Consider the following 23946-nt stretch of genomic DNA (forward strand, 5'->3'; position numbering starts at 1 on the left):
GAGTCTAACAAATAGTCTAAAAATAATCCAGGGTCTAACAATAATCAAGGGTCTAACAATAATCAAGGACGGACCATCGTGGATATGGCGGTCCGTCGTAGTTGTCCGTTTGAGGATACTTAGAATAATAGAAAGAGACCCTTAGGAATAGGGTCTCTAACAACCAAAACGGTTGTGCAGGACGAACTGTCGTGGGTACGACGGTCCACATAGTTGTCCGTTTGAGGACACTTAGAAAAACAGAGAAAGACCCTTAGGAACAGGGTCTCTGACAACCAGAACGGTTGTGCAGGACGGACCATCGTGGGAATGACGGTTTGTCGCATGTGTCCGTTAGAGGAGACATAGAAAAAGTGAGAGACCCTTAGGAATAGAGTCTCTGACAACCAGAACGGTTGTGCAGGATGAACAGTCGTGGGAACGACGGTCCGTCGCATTTGGTCGTTGGTGGACACTTGGAGAAAATTGGACAGTGGGGTATTAAGGCTGTTGGAACGACCCAATGACGGTTCATCGTAGGTACGACGATCCGTCATCGGGGTCTCATTCTGTCACTCAGTGACAGAACTGGGGATGCCCCATTCATCCCCTATGATCCAAATCGAATTGGTAGTTTTTTAACCTACATTTGTCTAACCCAAATACCTAGTAAACTAGCAATGCTAAAGCACCAATTTCTTGGGTAACACGACAATTTCAAGGATTTTCAACCTAGGTCAGACAGAATTTTATTAAAGAATGAACATATCAAGAAGAACTAGGCTAATACTAATTGATAAACAAAAAATGCAATATAAATGAGTAGAAATTAGAGACACATACCTGAGAATTTGAGAAAAACAAGAGAGAAAGGTACTTGGTGATCAAGTAGAGTCCCACAGCAGCAACTCCGACTAGTAGATGATGAATTTTAGAATTTTAGAGAATTTGGGGAAATTGATCGGTTATAAGAGGGAGAGATTATGATCTTTGGTTTGGAAGTATAAAAGAGAGGGAAATGGGAGAAAGAGTGAAGGAATGGGGTTAAATGACGGGGTGGGGGTTTTAAATGTTGAATTTTTAAAAACCTCCAGCCGGGTCGGGTACGGTTCATTAATGACGCGACGATTCCCCAACGACGGTCCGTCTCAGTTGTGATGGTATGCCGTTGGTTCCGTCGCGTGTGCCCTAGTTTAAAAATAATAGAAAGACGTACCTGGCACGACGGATTCATGCGTCACAGGCGTAACGATCTGTCGCGGTATCCGTCAGTGACTACTGCAAAGTAATTTTCTGCAGAATTTCCTGGTGATGTGCCTGCAAATTTAAAACCCATTAGTAGAAAATGCTACCATTACTAGAAAGAAAAACTATAAGTATTGGGTTGCCTCTCAAAAAGCTCCTGATTTAACATCGCGGCACGACTTAGGACACTTGATTACTCAGCCTTCATCAAGATGGTATGCCTGTATCACTTTATCCACCAATGCAGTATGCCCAAAATAGAGTTTTATTCGTTCTGTATTCACTTTAAACTGCACTCCCTCCTTCGTTTTTAACTCAACTTCTCCATGAGGGAATACTTGGGTAATCAATTAAGGGCCAGTCCGTTTGGACATGAGCTTGCATAGAAGCCAAGGCAACCTAGAACTGTCTAAAAGCACCAAATCCCCAACCATAAACTCTCATTTTTCACTTTTTTTTCATTCTTCTTCTTCTTTTCTTTGTGGGATATGGGAGATACCGATTGAAGCTCACCACTCTGCCTCATGGACCTATAAATTTTTAAGGTCGCTTCTTCATTGTTCAACCAAAATTTCATCTGCCCCTTTTCCATATCAACTAAGGCTCTACCTGTAGCAAGGAATGGCCTCCCAAGAATAATAGACACTTCAAGATTGACTTCACAATCAAGAATAACAAAATCTGCCGGATATATGAACGACTCCACTTTTACTAGCACATCATGGAGTATCCCTATTGGCCTTTTCACTCCGCACCTTGGTCCGGCTACGTGTGTTGCTATACTAACCCTTACCTTTACCTTATATTAAGCATTGTATTCGATATTTGACTAAGTTATTACCTCGTACCAATAAATACTAGCCTATTAGATAGTATACACTAAATCTATGTTGATAATTCTTTTCCTATGATCTACCTCCTTGGTCCGGAAAGTAGCATTAAGGCGAGTTCTAGCGTTGTCCATCCGTTAAAAAGACTTTTAAACGAAAGAATTATCAATACATGCAAGACATTATTCTAGAATTGTTATTTTAGTTAGGTCTTACCTCATTATTCACCTATGGTTCCCACAACCCTAGTTATGGAGTTTAGTTACCCATTGTCATAATCAAAATATTCAAATATATGGTATAAGAATTCATGTACTTACTTCAATGACAAAGAGTAAAATCTGAAAGTTCGCTTGATTAATCAAAAAAAATCACCAACAATCAATTACAAAGAGTCTCAAAATATTCAAGAGTCTCACAAAAGGTCTAAAAGATAATCAAGAGTCTAACAAATAGTCTAAAAATAATCCAGGGTATAACCATAATCAAGTGTCTAACCTCAAAAACGAGGTTTTTTGAACTATTTATAAAAAAATAAAAACCTAATTAAATAAGAACTCTATTTACTGGAAATCTGTCAAAACGCGGCTGGGTCGATGGACCTCGCGACGGATTGTCATGGTCACGACGGGCCGTCATGGACTCTGTCATCCCATACTTGTGCAATTTATTTTGCTGCTCTCTTCATTACCCTCGAAGGCAGATATGAAGGATCGACAAAGGCACAACGGTCCGTCGAGGGTCTCCGTTCCAAAACACTTGAACTCTTGGAATTTGGGTTCTGGACTACTTCTCTGAACTTCATGACGAATGAGCAGGACTGACCGTCATTGCTAAGACGGTCCTTCACGCACTCCGTAACCCCACACTTGGTCAGACTTCCCCATCTTCCTTCATTAGCTGCACTACGATGCCATCTACGGACCATCACTAGCACGACGAACCGTCACAAGCTTTGTAGGTGGTACTTTTCTGTATTTCTCGCTCAAATGCCTCCGCATTCTTCTTTTAGACATATTTCCTGCAAATAAAGAGAAACTTACATAAAAATTAGCACAAAAAGGCTTATAGACACACTAAACTTAAGGAAAAAGTATTAATAATACCGTGAAATCACGGTATATCAGTAGGTGGCATCATAGTGAAGCTGCTGAAGGAAGATGGGGAAGTCTAACATAGTGTGGGATTACGGAAGTCCTTGAAGGACCGTCATATCCACGACGGTTCGTCCTACTAGTTTTTCGTAATAATCAGAGAGTAGTCCCAGTGCCCGAATTTCAAGAAGTTTAAGTATTATGGAACGGAGACCCTCGATGGACCGTCGTGCTTGGAACGGTCTGTCATACATGTTCATTGAGGGTAATGAAGAAAGTAGTAGAAGAATTTGTGAAGTATGGGACGACGGAGGCCATAATGGCCCGTCGTCACCATGACGGCCCGTTGTGACCACAACGGTCCGTCACGAGGTCCGTCGACCCAGACGCGTTTTGACATATTTTCAGTAATTAGAATCCTTCTTTTATTAGGTTTTTGTATTTTTATAAATAGTTTGAAAAATCTCATTTTTGGGGTTAGACTTTTGGAGAGTTGGACTTTTTGATAATATTTAGTTCTCTTATTCAAGTATTAAAGGATTAATTTCAGTAATTGATACAATATTTCTGGAATTGATTGTTGGTCCTTTTGTTTATTAATCAAGTGAATTTCTGGTTTTAATTCTTTCTCATTAAAGTAAGTGCATGAATTCTTATATTAAATATATGAAGAGTGTGATTATGATCATGGGTAACTAAACACCATACTAGGGTTGTGGGAACTATGGGCGAATAATGAGGTAAAATCCAACTAAAATAGCAATTCTAGAATAGTGTCTTACATGTATTGCTAATTCTTTCGTTTAGAAGTCTTTTTAACGGATGACCAACATTAGAACTCGCCTTAATGCTACTTGCCGGACCAAGGAGGTAGATAATAGGAAAAGAATTATCAACATAGATTTAGTGTACACTATCTAATAGGCTAGTGTCGATTGGTACGAGGTAATAACTTAGTCAAATATCGAGTACATTGCTTAATATGAGGTAAAGGTAAGGGTTAGTATAGCAACACATGTAGCCGGACCAAGGTGCAGAGTAAAATTTATAAGTTGACCGATCAAGAATTTAGAGATACATGACTTATCACTTCACATGCAAGATACTAGGAAAGAATTGTTATAGTTAGAATTATCAAGTTAGGAACCTGTGGGGAACACTTAAGCCCTAGTTACTTTTATTAATTGATTAAGCTCCAAGATTTGAATCTATTAGTTGTTTACTTTAGTTTAGTTAATTATTTTCATTCATTTAGGAATAAACCCCCCCCCCCCTTTATTGTCTTTTGTTTTCTAGGGAAATAATTGACTAAATAATAGTAATAATAGAATAAACTTAAGTCTAAACTATTTTCCTCATAGGAACGATTCCAACCTCATTAGTTGGGTTCTTTACTTGATAAGACCGCTTTACTTCTTATTTGAGAAACAAGTTTGATCGTATCGATTACTAGCTGTGATATATGATTTGGTAACCCATGGAAGGTTAGTAAATGCATTTGGCAACTGATTTGCGATATTATGCAAATAAAATTTACCTTTTGAACTTCTTCCTCAAATTAATTTGTTTGATAATGAGACAGTGAAAGTGAATTCCAAACTATCTCATTTTCCGACTAATTTTGTTCTCCCCTAGTGTAGGATATACCAATTCGTCAAAATGACAATTACCAAACCTTGCAGTAAAAAAATCTGCAATTCTATGTTCTAAATATTTTATAACAAAATGAGATTCATACCCAACCTATATCTCCAACCTTCTTTGAGGAGTCATCTTTGTGCATTGTGGTGGAGCAATTGGAACATATGCCGCACAATCAAAGATTCTAAGATGGTAAATGTTTGGCCCGACCAAAAACCAATTGTAACGTGGAGATGTCCTAATAATTGCTTGGCCCTATGCGCACAAGTGTCGTTGCATGCCCCCAAACCAAAACAAACAACTTTATCCTCATCATCAATGGTCTAGCTATCAATTGAAGATGTTTAATCAATGACTATATTAAACAATTTTAAATAGGAACATGTGCATTAGGATGTTCAATGTTATTCCGCTGGATAAAAAATAATCATTAAATGCGTGAGACATACACTCACCAGCATTATCATAACAAATTATTTTTATTGTATAATCTAGAAATTGTGCTTTTAACCTTATTATTTCAGCCAACAACCTCGTAAAAGTCATATTGTGAGTTGACAATAAGCACACATGTGAGCATCTTGTAGATGCATTTATCAAGACCATATAGTATTCAAATGGTCCATATGATGTAAGATCTCACAATTTGAAATGGATAATAATAATCTAAGAAACTAAAATAATTCATTTTTGGAAAGAAAAGGAATAATTCTAGAAATATTGCCTAGTTTAAGAAGTGAATTTTGGTCATTTTCAAACGGTCATAACTTTTAGACCAGGAAGAGTTAGAGGTAGTTCTTTGTATGCTTAGAAATACTGAGATATTTCCAACGCCGCCAAGTTTGCGCGTGTTAGATATGTATGAGTGAGATATGCCTGTCGGAAATTGGACTGTTGAATTGAGGAAAGTCCGAATCCGGATTTATGGAAGGGAAAACTAGTCTTTTCACCAATTAATTTCCTATTTAGTTTTTAGGGATTCATTGGGGTAAAAACAAGTCTTAATTATGTTTTGAAAAATTAAAATTACACTTAGGGCTTGAGAAGAGAGAAAAGAAGAAAGAAAGAAAGAGAAGTCAAGAATTCGCCAAGAACGTCAAGATTTGCGAGTGGAATCGTCAAGGTGATCCCTATAAAGGTATGTTAGATCTTTTAATGTTGGATCAGTTCACCCACACACCAAACATGATTCAATTCAGTTTATTTAGAATTGGTTGAATGAGGATAGTGAAGTTCTTGAAGAACTTTGTTGCATTATTGTTGGTTTTATTTTTGAATGCATATTGGTATTTTTATTCATAGTTCTGGGTTATTTTTCAAGTTAGATCTGTTGTGATTTAAAGGTACTAATGATCCTAAGGGTTTAGGAAAAGAACAATCGAGGTTCATGGGGGTTAGTGTTTAAAGACGAGAGGAGAAAGTCATCAGACGCACTTGGGCAGAGCCAGTTGTGGTGCTCCCCATCTAGAGGGCCTGGGCGGCGGGCCTGCAGTGCGCCAGGATGATGCCTCTAAACTTGAGGCCTGGCGTGGTGCCCCCTGGATGCGCCTGAATCAGTGTTTTCCCCCCAGTTTTCTTAGTTTAGCTTATTTAAGTCATTTTAAAGTGTATTAACACTTTTCAATGATTCTAACTACATCAAATGATTTCTAAACTCCTAGGAATAATCAGAAACGTGAATCATAACCTTGAATTCATAATTCATTTAAGGAAAGCCAAGATCAAAGTCAAACGAGTTAAGAGCCAAGTGTAAAAGTTAAGAAGCAAGTCAAAGCAAAGTTCTTAAAGGTTTTCAAGAGTCTTTAGCAATGTTATAACTTTTTTGTAAGACTGAAGTTTCAAGTTAAGTAAAGGGTGCAGAGTTGAATTCATCTCTCAAAAAATATAAGGGAACTAAGTAATTCCTGAAAGTTTATAATGTTTTCACATTTAAGATAAGAGGAAAGTAAGATTTCCAAAAGATTTTTTAGCAACAAAACACAACATCGGTTCCAAGAGAGATTTTAAAGCTAAGTGTTGAGAAATTATCTCAACCCAAAGAAAGAAGTTATTTAAAAACACATGAGCTAAGTATATTTTTTGGAGTAGTGTTGAGCACTGATATAGGGAAGCGAGTTCTTAACCGATCAAGTCTCCTTAAACCATGTAGTCCTCATGGGTATTAATGTGTCATACTTTTTAGATGATCACATAAGTTAAAATAATTGATCCATTAAATTAAGTAGTTTTATGAGACAACAAAATATAGAGCAGTTCTGGCAGCGTGGGCAAGACGTTGTATCACCACTTCGGCCCATAGTGGTGGTTGTCGGTTAAGGAATCTCTCCCAAAAACTATATAATTTTATATAAGTAAAGTAAGGTTTTTTTTTTGCATTTTTTAATGAACCAACTGTTTTCATTGTTTTAAAAGCTTTTATATATTGCATGTGTCTTATTTCTTTATATTAATTCAAGTTGTTCATGATTTGAGCAGAGCCTATGTAAGTGTTCCTTCTTACTCTTTTTTAAGCTTAAGTTGTTGTTAGAATTCCAACTCGCATACTCGTACATTCAATGTATTAATGTCAGTTGGCCTATATTGTATGATGATGTAGATACAGGTAACTGACGATCAGCATCACAGTGCCTCGTTAATCCAATTGAGTACTCAGAGTCAGTGGTAAGTCTCCTTGCATTATGGAGGACCCATTTATTCGTTTTTCAATCGTTATTTTATAGGATGTTGTGGGGTATGTCCCAATGCCCATCTTAGTATTATAGAGGCTTCATAGACAGTGAGAAAGTTAGTATTGAGTCTCTCATATTTGTATTGCACATATTTTATTGTGAGACTTAAATGTCATTTTAGCCAACTTATTTTCTTCAAATTACTGAATGAGACTATTATATTGAGCTAATTATTCTGCTGGGATGAATGATCCAGGACAAGAGTCTGCTCGAGTCCAACAATGATCGTCGAGCGCCGGCCACGTCCAGGGTATAGGCTCAGGGAGTGAAAAACTTGGTATCAAATCACAGAGTTCAAGAGTCCTAGGGAGTCTATAAAGTCGTGTCTGTAAAGTCCTAGTTATCGATGTAAAGTACACCACATCTATAATTAAGGAAAAAAGGAGCCAAATGAGATTTTTTATCGCTGGGTTGGATCATGCATCAAGGAAAAAGGAAGAGTTGCAATGCTGATAGGCGACATAGACATATCCAGGTTGATGGGTTGTGCAACATGTCGAAGAGGAGAAGCTGAGGGACAAAAAAGAATATAGAAGCAAGAAAGCTAAGATATGAAATCAGTCTAGGCAGCAGCAAGGTGGTATGATTCGGCCAAAATTTTAGAAACAAAAGGGGTATGCACCATCATCTGCTAGTGCACCTGCACCCAGAAACAAAGGTGAGCATCATGACCAGAATTCACAGAATTTTAGAGCTAGACTAACATAGTCTCAAAGAAGTGGGAAACAGGGAGGTAGTTGGGCTTTGAATTTTCTATATGTGATAGAACCCACCCAGGTAAATGTCCTGTGGCCAAACATGTTGCTTTATTTTTGCGAAAGAGGTTCACTTCATGAAGCAGTGCCCTAAGAACAGGAAGGTAGTGCAATACAAGCAATAGAGCCGTCTCACCACCCCGAAGCATATAGATCCACCCGATCGATGAACACTCAAACCGAACTCGCCCATCCTTTTGGAGGGATGCGAGAACCAATCCAAGTAATCAACCGCTTTTTTTTGAATCTGCCTCAAGCACCCCAATCTTCGTCAGTTGCTCTACCAAAAAAGGGTGTACGTATAGGAGCTACTTCAGGTACTGACGGAGGGGCAAACCGCCTTTATGCAATCACTAGCCGCCAAGAGCAAGAGAACTCTAAGCTGTTGTCACTGGTATGATCAAAGTCTTTACTTTTGATATTTATGCTTTTCTAGACCCAAGGGCAAGTTTGTCGTTTGTAACTCTTTATGTTGCAAATAAGTTTTAAATTCTTCCTAAGGAACTTTGTTAACCCTTCTATGTTTCTATACTTATTGGGCAATCTATTCTAGCGAAAAGAGTGTATTTTGATTGTCTTGTATCCATAAATCAGAAAAACATTATGGCTGACCTAGTGGAGTTAGACGTGTAGATTTTCAATGTCATTTTAGGTATGGATTGGTTTCATACCTGTTACGCATCAATAGATTGTAGAATTCGAGTTGTTAAGTTTCAGATTCCTAATGAGCCAATTACAGAGTGGAGTAGTAGTTCAACAGTGCCTAAGGGTCATTTCATTTCGTACCTTAAGGTGAGAAAGTTAGTTTCAAAGGGATGTATCTATCACTTAGTCCGAGTTACTTACTCGAGTGCTAAGGTACCTTCCCTTCAGTTAGTTCTTATAGTAAAAGAGTTTCCAGAATTATTTAATAATGATCTACCTAGAGTCTCTCCTGAGAGAAAAATAGACTTCTGCATAGACATTATACAAGATACTCGTCCTATCTCTATTTTGTCATATATAATGGCACCAACAGAGTTAAAAGAGTTGAAAGAATAGTTGAAATATCTTTTATATAAGCGTTCATTCGACCAAGTGTCTCACCTTGGGGCGTTACGGTCTTGTTTGTAAGAAAAAAATATGGTTCCCTTACGATATGTATAGACTATCGTAAATTGAATAAGGTTACTATCAAGAATAAGTATACTCTTCTAAGGATAGATGATCTTTTTTTATCAACTTCAGGGTGCCAACTATTTTTCGAAAATAGACCTCGGATCTGGCTACCATCAATTTTTAAAGTTAGCAAATGTGATATTCCGAAGACAACATTAGAACCAGATATTGGCATTATGAGTTTTTGGTTTTGTCATTTGGTTTAACTAATGTACCCGCAACATTCATGGACCTTATAAACATAGTATTCAAACCTTATCTAGATATGTTTGTTATCGTATTCATTGATGACATACTAATCTATTCAAGAAATGAAGAAGATCATATTAATCACCTCAATATAGTCCTTAAGACATTAAAAGATAAGAAATTGTATGTCAAGTTCTCTAAGTGTGAGTTTTAGCTAGACTTGTGTGTACTAATGGTGGATCCAAGAGAGGAACATGGAGTAAGCTCACTGCTCTAGATATTCCATCCATACGGGTTACACAAAGATGTATCGCAATTTGAGAGAGGTATATTGGTAGAATGGTATGAAAAAGGGTATCACTTAATTTGTTGTCAGGTGTTCGAATTGCCAGCAAGTGAAAGTTGATCACCAAACGCCTGGTGGTTTGGCACAAAATATCTAACTTCTGGAATGGAAGTGGGAGATGATTAACATGAATTTCATCATAGTCTATGCAAGGTCTCGCAGGCAGCATGATTCAATTTGGGTGATTGTCGATAAAATGACCAAATCGACCCATTTTTTGTTGGTAAAGACCACTCATTCGACAGAGGATTATGCAAAGCTATACATTCATGAGGTGATATGACTTCATGGAGTCCTAATTTTGATTATTTAGATAGAGGTGCACAATGTATTACATAGTTCTAACAGCTTTCCAGAAAGGTTTGGGTTCAAAGATGAACTTAAGCACTACTTTTCATCCTCAGATGGATGGGAAAGCGGAGTGTACTATACAAACCTTAGAAGATATGTTGAGGGCTTTCATGATTGGTTTCAAGGGGAATTGGGATGATCATCTACCTCTCATTGAATTTGCTTACAACAACAATTATCATTCGAGCATCCAAATGGTTTTACACGAACCTCTTTATGGGAGAAGATGCAGATCTCCTATCGGTGGTTTGAAGTTGGTGAAGCATGTTTCATAGGACCAAATCTAGTTCACCAAACTATGGAGCAGGTGAAGGTGATTCAAGAAAAATTAAAAACGGCACAGAGCCGTCAAAAATCCTACACAGTTGCTAGGAGAAGGTCCTTGTAGTTCGAAATGGATGATTGGGTATACTTGAAAGTTTAACCCATGAAGGGTGTTATGAGGTTTGGTAAGAAGGGAAACTTAGTCCCCGGTATGTTGGACCTTATCGTATAGCCAAAAGGATTGGCACTGTAGCTTATGAGTTAGAGCTACCACAAGAATTAACAACAGTTCATCCGGTGTTTCACATCTCTATGTTGAAAAAATGCATGGGAGATCCTTCATTGATTGTACCAACTAAAAATATTGGGATTAAGAATAGATTTTCCTGTGTGGAGATTTCGGTTCAGATTTTAGATCGTCAAGTTCACAAGTTGAGAACAAAGGAGGTTGCATCAGTCAAGGTCCTTTGGAGGAACAAATTTGTTGAAGAGGCTACCTGGAACGCTGAAGAGGATATGAAAAGAGGATATCCATATATCTTTTGAATCCAGAGAAGATGTTGATCAAGGTACTAATTCTCTTCTTAGTACTTTATAATATATGAGTAAGCATGTGGTTACTTGCTTTGTTTGCTGACTGTTGAACTTGATGTGACTAAGTTTTAGCTTAGTGAAAAAAATCTCATTCGAGGACGAATATTCCAAAAGGGGAGATATTGTAACATCTCACAATTTGAAAGGACTAAGAATAAGCTAAGAAACTAAAGTTTTATTCATTTTTTGCAAATAGAAGGGAAAATTCTGGAAAAATTGCCGAAGTTAACAAAGTGAGTTTTGATCATTTTCAAACGGTCATAACTTCTGATCAGGACGATTTATAGGTATTTTTTTTATATGGTTGGAAAGCCCTTGGAAAGGACTTTCTAACTCCACCGAGTTTGTGCATTTTTGATATTATATGAGTGAGATATGCCTATCGAAAGTTGGGTCCTTTAATTGAGGAAAGTCCAAACCTGGATTTATGGAAGGGCAAACTAGTTCTTTTATAAATTAATTTCCTATTTCATTTTTAGGGGTTTATTGGGTAAAAAAAAATCTTAATTCAGTTTTGAAAAATCAAACTTACGCTTAGGTCTTGGAGAAGAGAGAAAGAAGAAAGGAAGGGAGAGATGTCAAGAATTCCCCAAGAAAATCAAGATTTTCAAGTAGATATCGTCAGGGGTGATACCTATCAAGGTATATTAGATTTTTTTAGTGTTGGGTAAGTTCACCCACACACCAATCTTGTTTCAATTGAATGGCTTTCGAATTGGTTGAATGAGAATAGTGAAGTTCTTGAAGAACATTGTTGAATTCCTGTTGGTTAAGTTGTTGAATGCATATTGTTTTTTTGATTTGTAATTTTGGGTTGTTTTTCGAGTTAAATATATTTGATATTAAAGGAACTAATTATGCTAAGGGTTTTGGAAAAGAATTATGGAGGTTTAGGGGTTTAGCATGAAAAAACGAGAGGAGAAAGTCGGCAGACGCACCTGAGCAGAGCTAGGCACGACACGCCCCATCTGCGCCAGATGACCTGGGGTGGCGTGCTTGCAATGTGTTAGGATGAGGCCTCTGAACTTGAGGCCTAGCGCCGTGCGCCCTGGATCTGTCTGAATCGGTGTTTTTTCCTCAGTTTTCATAGTTTGGCTTTTTAAAGTCCTTCTAAAGCGTATTAACACTTTCCAGTGATTCTAACTACTTCAAATGATTTCTAAACACCTAGGAATCACCAAAAACGTGAATCATAACCTTGAATTCATAACTTCATTCAAGAAAGCTAAGATAAAGTCAAAGGAGTTAAGAGTCAAGTTTAAAAGATAAGAAGCAAGTCAAAGCAAAGTTCTTAAGGGTTTCGAACAGTCTTTAGCAATGTTTTAATTTTGTTTTTAAGACTCAAATTTCAAGTTAATTAAGTAAAGAGTTGAGTTCATCTCTCAAAAGTTATAAGAGAACTATTTCTTGAAAATTTATATATGCTTTCATATTTAAGATAAGTGGAAACTAAAATTTCCAAAAGAGTTTTGAGCAAGAAAAGGGAACATCGATTCCAAAAGAACTTTTAAATTAAGCAATTATCTTAACCCAAAGAAAGAAGTTGTTTTCAAAATAAATGAGCTAAATATATTCTTAGGAGTACTATTGATCACAAATATGGAGATGCAGTTCGTAACAACTGAAGTCTCCACAAATCATTATCCATCATGGGTATTAACGGGTCATAATTTTTAGATTATCTGATCACATAAGTTAAGCTAGTGGATCCACTAAGTTAAGTAGTTTTATGCAATAACAAAGTCTAGGACAATTCTGACAGCGTGGGCAAGACGTTGTATCACCACTTAGACTTATAATGGTGATTGTCGGTTAAAGAATCTCTAATAGATCTATATTATTTCATCAAGTAAAGTAATTTTGTTATTGCATTTCTTCATCAAACTAATTCTTCTCCACGTTTATTGTAGTAATATGAAGGTACTAACCTTTCCTTCATTCGCAGTCTCAACATGATAACCATTTTGGTGAATAACCTTGAAACTTAATAATGAGACTTACTACAATACAATTGCATTATAAATTACCAATAATGTTCCTACAGGTAGTAATAAAGTCGCTTTTATAGAGCCTCAATCAATTTCGTACTATTGAATATTGTATTAGCATATGTCTTTATCATTACCAAATGAGAGAAATATTTTTTTCTCATAGTATTGTATGAGTTGTGACACTGTCCAGAAGACACTTATCTACACTACTCATTTTGGATCCATTTGAAGACTGAAAAAGTACATAAGAAGAAGTATGAAACTTAACAAAAGAAAATTTAAGTACATAAATTGTAAATAAGACATTAAAAACACAAAACAACATTATTTATTTCCCAGTTCTATTTTCAATCTTAAATTGCGATCCTTAAAGAAGTCATTGGCTTCTAGATGAGTAATATCACTGAGCCCATTAAAAGTATCATCTTTCAATGCTAAGTTTGCCTTAACATTCTCATCTTATTTTTTAGAAAACCCTGCATAAGAATATTCTTTGAGAGTCAAATGTGACTCTACTCAGGCATTAGAAGAGGAGGTGCCACCTTTATTTTCTTTCCTTTTAAAGGAATTTGATACAGACAAAATGCTCTGCCCGACATTCATTATTTCAATAACTTATAAGTCCACAAAGATGACAGTGATCGCTCTTGTGGTTTGAAGGGTTATTTTGAGAACCCATATTGTTTTCTCTTTTACTATGATCACCGCCTCGAGAATTATCAAATCGTCTTTTGCCTTTTTCACGCCCACACACATTATCATGTTATTGTTATTTTATTTTATTTCAGACTGGCCATGTGCTTACCTCGTGTGCCTCCGGTAATGGAGCACTTCCACAGGACGAGCTTCTTGATTTTTCATCAAAAGGTCATATGTTGCTCAACCATCAGAAGGAATAAGATTAATTAAGAAAAAATTTTAAAACCTTTTTCACGGTATTACTACTGCAATATCATATTGGAGGCATGGAAAGTAGTTAGTATTTTTTTGCAACCTGTCCTCATCTTTTATAACTTCTCCGCATAATTTTAATTGGGAAATAATTCTAAATACAACAGAATTATACTCAATTGTGATTTTATAATATTGAAACTATAAGTGAATGCACTCATAACGAGCCTTTGACAATATCGTTGCCTTGAGGTGGTCATACTTTCAAACTTATCCACAATTCAAATGAATCTTTCACTGTTAGCTATTCAACCTTCAAGCTTTCACCAAGATGATGACGAAAGAAAATCATAGCCTTCGCTTTATCTAGACTTGATGCTTTATTTCCTTCAATTATACAATCACCAAACTCTTACCGGTAAGGTGAATTTCAACATCGGTATTTATGATAAATAATTCTTTCCAGAAATGTCAAGTATCACAAATTCAAGTTTTGACAAATTTGACATCATGAAAACTATCATAAAGTAGTTCAGTCAATAACATGATGATTTCTCTATAATAAAAGATAAACGTTACAAAAACACGTGAACTCATAAAGTATGAAACGGTAGATTTAATATATGTTCTAATTATATTTTAATATTTATTTCTAGTTTCAATAGTTATTAACATCAAAGTTTTGTAAGTTTTTCAAGTCATATTTAATATAATACTACTCTCTGTATGACATACAAATATTTATCTTAAACTTATGAGAAGAAAATATTTACAAGTCTTCTATCTAGTATGTTATCATATTTTCTACTATTTAATTTAGAGTTATTAGTTAGTAGCATATAAACAACATAAAATTATAAACCAGAAACATATTGATTATTATTCCTAGTAAAATATTATAATAATACCTAAAGCAAGTTATATATGCAGTAATTAAGTTACAGATCAAAGATTTATGCAATTTCGATTAAAGATGTTATAAACACATGAATGAATACCTAACTCTAAAATAAAGTTGATTAACTTTTAGGAATTAATTTTGAATTAAGTAGGTCAGTTGGATAGAGATTCGTGCTAATAACGTGTTGTAAAATGAGAGCAAAATTATACTAAACAAAAAAGGTAGACAAAGGCTCAAGAAAAGTATAGAGTAGAGACTTTTTTTTTTTAATCTCTTCAAGTTATTGTCTTTCACAAGGATGAAACATAGTCTTTTATAGGATGAAGAAATCACCCGTTTACAATGTTAAGCAAAGACATTAGAAGCTCTTTAAGGGATACATAAATGAGACATTATGTTAGGTATAGAATTAAAAGAAATATTCATACAATTAAACAAATTTATAACAATTATGTTATTATCTTATTGAAATAAATAATTTTTTATTAGCGCAAATTGCAACCCCGAAAAATATTTTCTCTTAGGTGTCGTTTGGTACAAAAACGAATAATGCAAGGATTAGTAATGCAGGGATTAGCAATACAGAGATTATTTTTTTATCAAGTGTTTGGTTCATTGTTTCTTATCTAATTTTGTGTGTGGTTTAAAAGTTTTTTTTAAAAAAAACTTTCCAATTATACCCTAGAGTTATTATGAGATTTTGTATTTGATGTAATCGAGTCAAAGTAGATAATTAACGGAGAATTTTTTATAACATTTTTAACTAGTTAGGAGGATAAAATTTTTATTGTCATGTTCACTATTTTCTCACTTAAATTATTTGAGAGTAAATAATTGTCATCTTAATAAAAACTCAAAAGGTCACACAGCTGTAATGATTATAGAGAGAATTTATTGAACTTTGTTTTGTATCAATAAATTTTAAAAAACTCTTTATTATAAAATAAAATAAAAATATAAAAATAAATTAAACTATTTTTACGTGTAATGTTTAATGAATTTTCATTAAGAGACAATATTTTACATATGAATTGTTCTTAAATTCATACATCAACACTAACATATTAGTCGGATTATAATATTTTATATTAATAATAAATAGATTAAGTAATTCATATTTTAGAAACAAAAAATTATATCTAAATAATAATATTTATAAGCTAATTTATTTAAATAACTTTATTAGTATAAATATAAAATATAAAATATAAAATCAAAAAATAAATAAAATATTAAAAGAATTTGAGGGGTATTTTTATCTTTACTTAGAATAGTCCCATGATATTAGAGCTAATACCTCCAAATGAAAAGTATTAGTAATACATCCTATAATAACATGTTGGAGGTATAACTAATCCATGGTTTAGTGATACATAGACTCAAATTTCTACCAAACATAATACTAAATAATATCTTGCATAATCGATAAACTATTTCTTTCTTATGCAGCCTACCAAACGATTAGAGAAGAAATTATTTTATAATGAAGTATCCTAATTGAGAATCAAAGAATAGTCCACAGTTTTACCAGGTCACAGATTCAGTAGGGTCATGTGTCTTGTTACGTGTCACAATACCTTTGCCTTTATTCCCTCAAAACTCGGGTGATATTTTTGAGAAAAGTTAGCCATCTCAGCTACCTCCTCCCTCTACCCACTTCTGTATAAAAACTTTGACAAACCCTAAACCTAGCCCTTTCTCCTCTCTTAAACAAAGCTTCTCCAATGGCGCTTTCTTATACTCCTACATCTCTAGGCCTTACTTCCACTCAGAAACTCTGTAATATAAGAACTTCCCTTGTTGTTCGGTCTGTTTCCAAGGCTAGCCTTGGCTTTGGCTTCCGCACCGGCTTGGTTCCCTTGGCTCAACATAGTTTTAGGAATACAACGATTCTCCCTTTCGCAGCTTCACATGAGGAATCGGTGAGTGATATTCATTTAACTTGCAATTTCCTAAATGGAGTTGTTTCATTTATTATTATTTTGTTAGTAAAAAATGAGGAGTTTTCAACTTCTCCATTGCTGTCGAAAGTAGAGGATTTATCTTCTATTAACTGTTTTTGAGATCAATAATTGTCAATGGTTTTTGAAGATTTTCTTATTAAGCATTTATCAATTGTTGTTTTCAGAGGTAAAAGGGTGCAAATTTTTCTTATTTTTTTGATGAACTTTTTGTGCTTAGCAGGTCATGTGTATCTGATCAACTTAGGCATTGGTCATGGACCAAAGTTTTTTATTACTCCCTCCTCTCATTTTGTATTATGATGTAGTATCAGGGGTGGAGAAGTTAGTTTAATAGAGAAAATATCATTAAAAAACACAAAAATATCACATAAAAAGTTTAATATTGTTAGAGTGTTCTCAAACATTGGGGTATCATATTATTCCAACTCCTAGTGGAAGTCTTTAATGCATATTCCCAATTGACACACGTGGGTGTTCAGGCCAGCTTGCGGCACTTTCACTATTCCACCAATACGTACTACCTCCCTGCATAAGTACTAGGTAACTTAGGCAAATGAGATTTGTTTTATCTCTGTTGAAATTTGAAATGTGGTCCCAGGGCTTACACCATAGGCTACTCCTTTTTGGTATACCTTTCATTCACCTTTTTATGTGGTTGAATATATTCATATAATTTGAGGTCTAGAACATGGTCGCCAATTGCTAATTTCAGATTACATTACATACAAAATGCTGGGAGAAGCTTATAAAATGGGAATTACAAGTTATTGTTTCGTTTGCAAGCTTATACTTGCTTGTAGGCAGTTCAACGTCAAACCGAAAAAGTTGTACATAACCATTGTAGTATATATAGCACCTTCAAATATGTAAATTACATCTGAAAAAGATTGAGGGGTGAACTGCTGAATTCACATAGAAGTTTAGATGCTCTGACCCTCGAACCTCGAAGCCTGCCACTTCTTTTGGGATAGAGGTAGCATTATTTTATGTTACACCAACCTGATGTCTTTTTTTGGTCAACTTCTTTACATTTCTTACCATTGTTTTGAATGAGTAGGCTGGTATAGACAGTTGAGAATAGAAAGAATATATCTTTATTTTATCGACACGCACACACATTTAGTTATTGTATAGAGAAAACAAGTGTGTTTTGAGAATTGAGCAGAGCTCAATATGCTATCCCCTTTGTTATTAAGTTGGCCTTCTCTCCTTTCTGGTCCTCCCCAAAAATCATTGACTGGTTTTCTTAAATGGAAAATATTTTCTTCTCCAAATATTGTAGTAGTATTAACTGTTTTTACATTTTTCTTGAGAATAATAATAAAACATGCTACATCAAGTTTGATATATAGAACAAACAAAACTAAACTATTAATGTTTTTTTTAATATATCAAACTTGATGCGGCATGTGTTTGTATAACTATTCCACTTTCTTTACATCTCCAGCTATTTGTCCAAATACTTCCAAGCAAGCTTAATATGATAACCGATTCCAATATTTTTCTCTTAAACTCAAGCCAATCAAATTAGGATTTTATTGAGGGAGTAGTAGTATGTTTAATCGGTGTGTCTGACTATGTTTGTTGATCTATATTGATCATTATGATGCTAGGCATAGTTCTTTCATGTTAATGAGTCAAAGGTTTCATATTTTCAGAAGCCTTCAGATGTTGAATTGGAGAAGGACAATAATGATCTTAAGGAGGAGGCTGAAGCGCAAGAAGAAGCCTGGAAACAGACCCTAGCTTCCTTCAAAGAACAAGCGATGAAGGTGCAAGCTGTGTCACAAGAAGCGTATGAGGTGTATTCCGATAAAGCTATGATCATTTTGAAAGAAACTTCTGAGAAATTAAAAATTCAAGCGGATAAGGCAAGAGAAGATTGGACTATAATTGCAAAGGAAATTAGTGAGGAGAGTAAAGAATATTTAACCACTGCTGCTGAGAACTCACCTGAACCAGTGAAGGATATTGTTGAAACATTTGTTTCCTCTGCAGATGAATTGAATGACGTGTCGAAAGTGCGAGACTTCTATGTGGGAATACCTTACGGTATGTAGAAGTTATCATTCCAAATGTGGTAGTAAGGGACTGTTCGACATGCAGTTTTTAAATTTTGTCTTTATAAGTTGTTTCATTATTTTATTTGTGTTACTATTAGTTTTAAGTTCTTTGGAATGAAGCATGCAATGTCTTGAAGCCTTTAGCTTTTTCACTGCCTTGGTCATGCTCTGTAGGAACTCTTCTTTCTGCTGGTGGCTTTTTGTACTTCATGCTAAGTGGAAGCACTGCTGCCCTTAGATTTGGTGTTGTACTTGGAGGTGCTCTTTTGGCCTTAAGCATCTCAAGTTTACGATCATGGAGAAGTGGAGATTCGACTTCACTAGCTTTAAAGGGACAGGCAGGTTAGCATTTGAGAGACTATATATCCTCATTTACTCTCCACTCCACATGTGCTCTTTCTAACACATATATGCAACTCTTACAAGAAGATTCTGATTTATTTGGTGCATCTTCAATGTATTAGTTTATTATTATCAATTTCAGCAAGGGTGTCATTAATTGCTTGTGAATTTGGCATGTAATTGTCATATGGAAATGATGCCACTATGTAGGGAAGACGAGCAAACTTGCAATATCAGTAAAAGAAGCAGAGAATCTCAAGTGTTAGAGATCCCTTATTTGTCTTAAATGGCAAATGATCAATTATTGGAAGGAATCAGTTTCAAATTGAGTGGGATATATTAAGGATTGATATAGCTTTCCTAACTAGTTCAGGATTTAACCATAGCTGTTGTTGTACTGATATGCAAATTAGCCCTTAGTTCTATGTGCACAACTATTACTCTTGATCATAACCCAAAAAAATAGAACAATTTCCTTTTATCTCAACGGAGCTTTCAAAGTTTTTTTCTCTTCTCATTGTGAGCTGGACCTTATTCCACTGCCAGCATGCTTGCAACATTTAAGGGTACACGCTGAGCATGTATAGGTTAGTTTAGGGATTTCATACGTTTATCCACTCTGTAATTTTCCATTCTTACAGTTGTCCTGGTTGGGGAAAATTTACTTTTGGATAAGTTAACAATGTCGATCCACTCCTCCCTCTTTTATTTGTGATTTTAATGTTAGAGTTTGTTTCTCATATTTCAAATTCTGTATTGATCAGTGCAACATTGCTTTACCTGTTATGTGCTTTCTCTTTTTGCAGCCATTGCTACCATCTTATTTGTCAGAGAATTTCGCTTGATGTTGCAGGTACGACTTCTTTTTCTTTCCCCCTCCCTTTCTCTATAGAGTCCTTATCCAGTTCATTCAATAATTTTTTAGGCAATGATTTCTGACAACTTATTTCTCTTGCCTTGCAGAAACCGTTTATTTTCAATTTTATTACAGCCACCATCAGGTTTGATATTTCTAACCCCCAGCATACCTTTTTAATGATACACTCTGTCAAGAAATTTTTTGCGGTCATGTTGTATATGAAATGTTATTTGTCACTCCTTCCATCCCCATTTATGTAATGCAACTTTGACCGGACGCGGAGTTTTAGAACAAAAGAAAGACTTTTGGAGCTTGTGCTATAAAACAAGCAGTAGAAATTTGTTATAAATTAACTCATCAAGGGTAAGATGAGAAGTGTAAAGTTAAATTGTTCGTAAATGTAGAAATGTATCTTTCTTTTTGGATAGAAAGGAAGTGCATCACATAAATTGGGACAATAGCATCAACATACCTACTGGAATCCCACAAGTGGGGATCACATAAAATGGGACAATAACATCAACATACCTACTGGAATCCCACAAGTGGGGATCACATAAAATGGGACAAAAGGAGCGTTTTTTTTTTAAATGATTTTTCCTTGTTCAAGTGAAAAGGTTGATTTTTCTCTTAATAGGAAAAAACCTTGTCTTCTGCTGTCGCTCTCTATCTTCCTGGTGTAACTTTTTGCTTTCTTGCTTTAGCTTTCTCTTAAGTTACTTCCATACATATGTTTTCTAGCTTGAGATTGAGCTGTAGTCTTTATTGTATCCCATGAGTAAGTGATGTAGCTATGGCTTTTTGAAATAATGCATAATGTTCCCTAGCATTGTAGATTGTTGTATCTCAGGTGCTCACATTACTGCTGTTATTGGCTTTTGCTGTGTGTAGTGGAGGGGTGGCAGCATTCTATGCTTATAGGATCTTAATGGATGGTGAGCAGACAAAGGGTTCAAACTCGGCAGCACAGACAGATAGTTAAAGCTAATTCTAGGTAATGTTAATGTACTTGGGCATGTTCTGTAGCAACTTGTCGAATATTTTCTTTGACTTTGTTAGGAGCCGAGAAACTTTCCTAACTTTAATTCTATAAACTTTCAAACTCAACACGGAAATAAGAGCAACACTTCAACTGTTATTTACCGTCTCCAACAAATAATATAAGTTTTACAAATAGAGAAATAACTTCAATACATCTAACAACCAAATGTATTTAGGGATATCTTAACCACTAAATCTGCCAGAGAAAATCCTACAGGTAAACTGTTCGTCTTCCCTTCTTCCTAGTGCCATATAACACAAGTTAACTGCCTAAGCGTCTACTAACTGCTAGGTAACTACTAAAAATAAATAAAAATCATCATCATCATCATAACTATAATAAAATAAATAAATAAATTAAACAGTTACAGTAAGACTTATTTTATGTTTTAACCTCTTCTTCCTGTGGTTAATGGACCCTAGTAACAACAGGTTTAACATAATCTATCTTCTTGGAGTCTCTTGAATGCTTTTATAGATCTCTTCGACTTCCCAATCTATCTTCTTGGAGTCTCTTGAATGCTTTTATAGATCACTTCGACTTCCCAATCTATAGTTCCAGATAGGTAATTAGAATTGGCGTAGTTACAAAATCTAGTAATCATGCGACTTGTTTGTTTGTCATAACGTAATAACAATGTAATTTTAAGTGTACTATTTGGTTACACAAGTGTAATTGTTCAATTAAATTATTTTTAAAATAAAATTGATTGTTTAAGCATTAAAGTTAATATGTGCCATTACATGATATTAAATTAGGTATTCAAGATACATATTGATTCATATTTTAATTTAAATAGTTATAAAAATTAAAAGAACACATTCTGTAAGAACATCATTAGACGAGATGTTTGATAAAACAATTAATATTTAAAAACATAATGTCATAACATCAACCAATTGTAAGTGAAAAATGAACAACATGCAATGTGAAATAACAAATTAATTGTACTAAAAGAAATCAATTGAGTTTTGAGCATATAACTTAAATTCAAAGTCCAAAAAAATAAAAATAAAATTAACTTAATACTCATATGTCAAATTTCAACATAATGTAAAATGAGTTTCAATATAACTCGGACAATTAATATTTAAAAACATAATGTCATAACATCAACCAATTGTAAGTGAAAAATGAACAACATGCAATGTGAAATAACAAATTAATTGTACTAAAAGAAATCAATTGAGTTTTGAGCATATAACTTAAATTCAAAGTCCAAAAAAATAAAAATAAAATTAACTTAATACTCATATGTCAAATTTCAACATAATGTAAAATGAGTTTCAATATAACTCGGTAAATATAAAAGAAAAGAAAAACATTAGTATATAGCCTCATTCAACAACAAAGTTCTACTTTTCAGTCATAATATTATATAATATTCCACGTTTGTTAAAGACCAATTCTTTAGTTCCAAAAACTAGAGTAATAATGCAGTTACGCTAAAAGATGAAAAGAAAAAAGTAGGACGAATGACTAGAGAAATAAACTGTTGGGAGATGAGAAGAAAGGAAATGAAACAAAAAAATAAATTTAAAAGAAGTAATAGAAATAAGAAAAGAAATTAAAAATTAAGATAATGATGAAAGAAATTAAAAAGTGGCCTTATCATTACACTGAATTAGAGAGTGTAATTACCCATCCCATCCCAATTACACTCAAATCCAAAAGCCAGACGATGCAATTACGCTGAAATTCAGTACCTGGTAGCTTGCTTTCCACTTTCGCTCTCTAATTGCTTATTATTCTTGCTTCTTGAACGGTCCAGGCAAGAAACTCATGTTGGAGGGAATTCAAGTTCCACATCAATCAATCTCAATCTGGTAGATAATTGCCCAATGTATGTGCTTTGAATCTGCGTCTTAGAATAATAGATCTGCTGGACAAGGATAAGACTTTTCCGTGCGCCTCTAAATGTTGCAACTAGAGTGTTTGTGCATTATTTCCCGGTACTAAAAAGTAGTGAGTTATTAAGATCTTGCAGGCAAGAACTGAGCAGCAGGGGATTCTGCAACATTTTAAGACAGACGACTATTAGAGGAAGATTTGCTTCTTTCAGTACGTTGGTTAATGTATTGTATCTTTGTTTTAAGATATGATGATGGCATTTCTGCATCAGTTATCATTTCGGGGAAACAACTGTCTGAATTTCAAATTGGCTTCAGCTGGAGTTTTCTTCTTCTTCTCGCGCAAATCAACATTAGAACGATTGACTAACAATACTAATCATAACTGCTATGTTTCGTGATTATGATGCTATTACAATCGTCGTATTTTTAACTCTTAGGTAGCACAGATCTTCACTCCATATATAAAATTATTCAGTATGGTCTTATGTTAGTAGGCTCTATATAAATTTCCTTTCTAACAATTCTTTGGCACTTTAAATGAGTGGATTGAGCTGAACGGTAAGTTAATCTGAATAAGTGTCATTGGTCTGTTCAAAGTTACTTTAGTTTGAAATGGGCTAAAAATGGGATCATAACTTAACTCAGTACAATTATTACTACAAAGTTTAACATTTTTTGTTTTGATAAAATTTGTTCTAATATTTAATACTCTCTCCGTTCTATTTTATGTTACTCCCTTCGTCTGGTATTTGTTTGTCATGATTTCTATTTTTAGAGTAAAACTATAAAAATTTAGATTAACATTTTAACACGTATTTTTTCATCATATTAATATACAAAAAAACTGTAATTTATAGTACTTTTT

General features: G+C 34.6%; 1 protein-coding gene across 5 annotated transcripts; it reads left to right on the forward strand.

Moving 5' to 3' along the window:
• The first annotated feature begins 16471 nt into the window (after positions 1 to 16471).
• Positions 16472 to 23571, forward strand: LOC101261442 (protein FATTY ACID EXPORT 3, chloroplastic). 5 transcript variants are annotated; one of them, XR_742998.4, is made up of 8 exons: positions 16472 to 16880; positions 18581 to 18974; positions 19160 to 19327; positions 20134 to 20180; positions 20291 to 20328; positions 21078 to 21180; positions 23000 to 23071; positions 23207 to 23571. XR_742998.4 is itself a non-coding variant. In XM_004246239.5 (7 exons), exons 1-6 carry the CDS (start codon positions 16683 to 16685, stop codon positions 21166 to 21168), a joined length of 936 nt encoding a protein of 311 aa, XP_004246287.1. In that variant the 5' UTR covers positions 16472 to 16682; the 3' UTR covers positions 21169 to 21180; positions 23000 to 23571. The 5 variants fall into 5 exon arrangements, 3 of the variants coding, with proteins under 3 accessions (XP_004246287.1, XP_010325762.1, XP_010325763.1); XR_742999.4 differs by having other exon boundaries at positions 23216 to 23571; XM_004246239.5 differs by having other exon boundaries at positions 23000 to 23571.
• The last annotated feature ends 375 nt before the right edge of the window (positions 23572 to 23946 follow it).

Source organism: Solanum lycopersicum, chromosome 9, assembly GCF_036512215.1.
Source record: "Solanum lycopersicum chromosome 9, SLM_r2.1".
NCBI lineage: Eukaryota > Viridiplantae > Streptophyta > Magnoliopsida > Solanales > Solanaceae > Solanum > Solanum lycopersicum.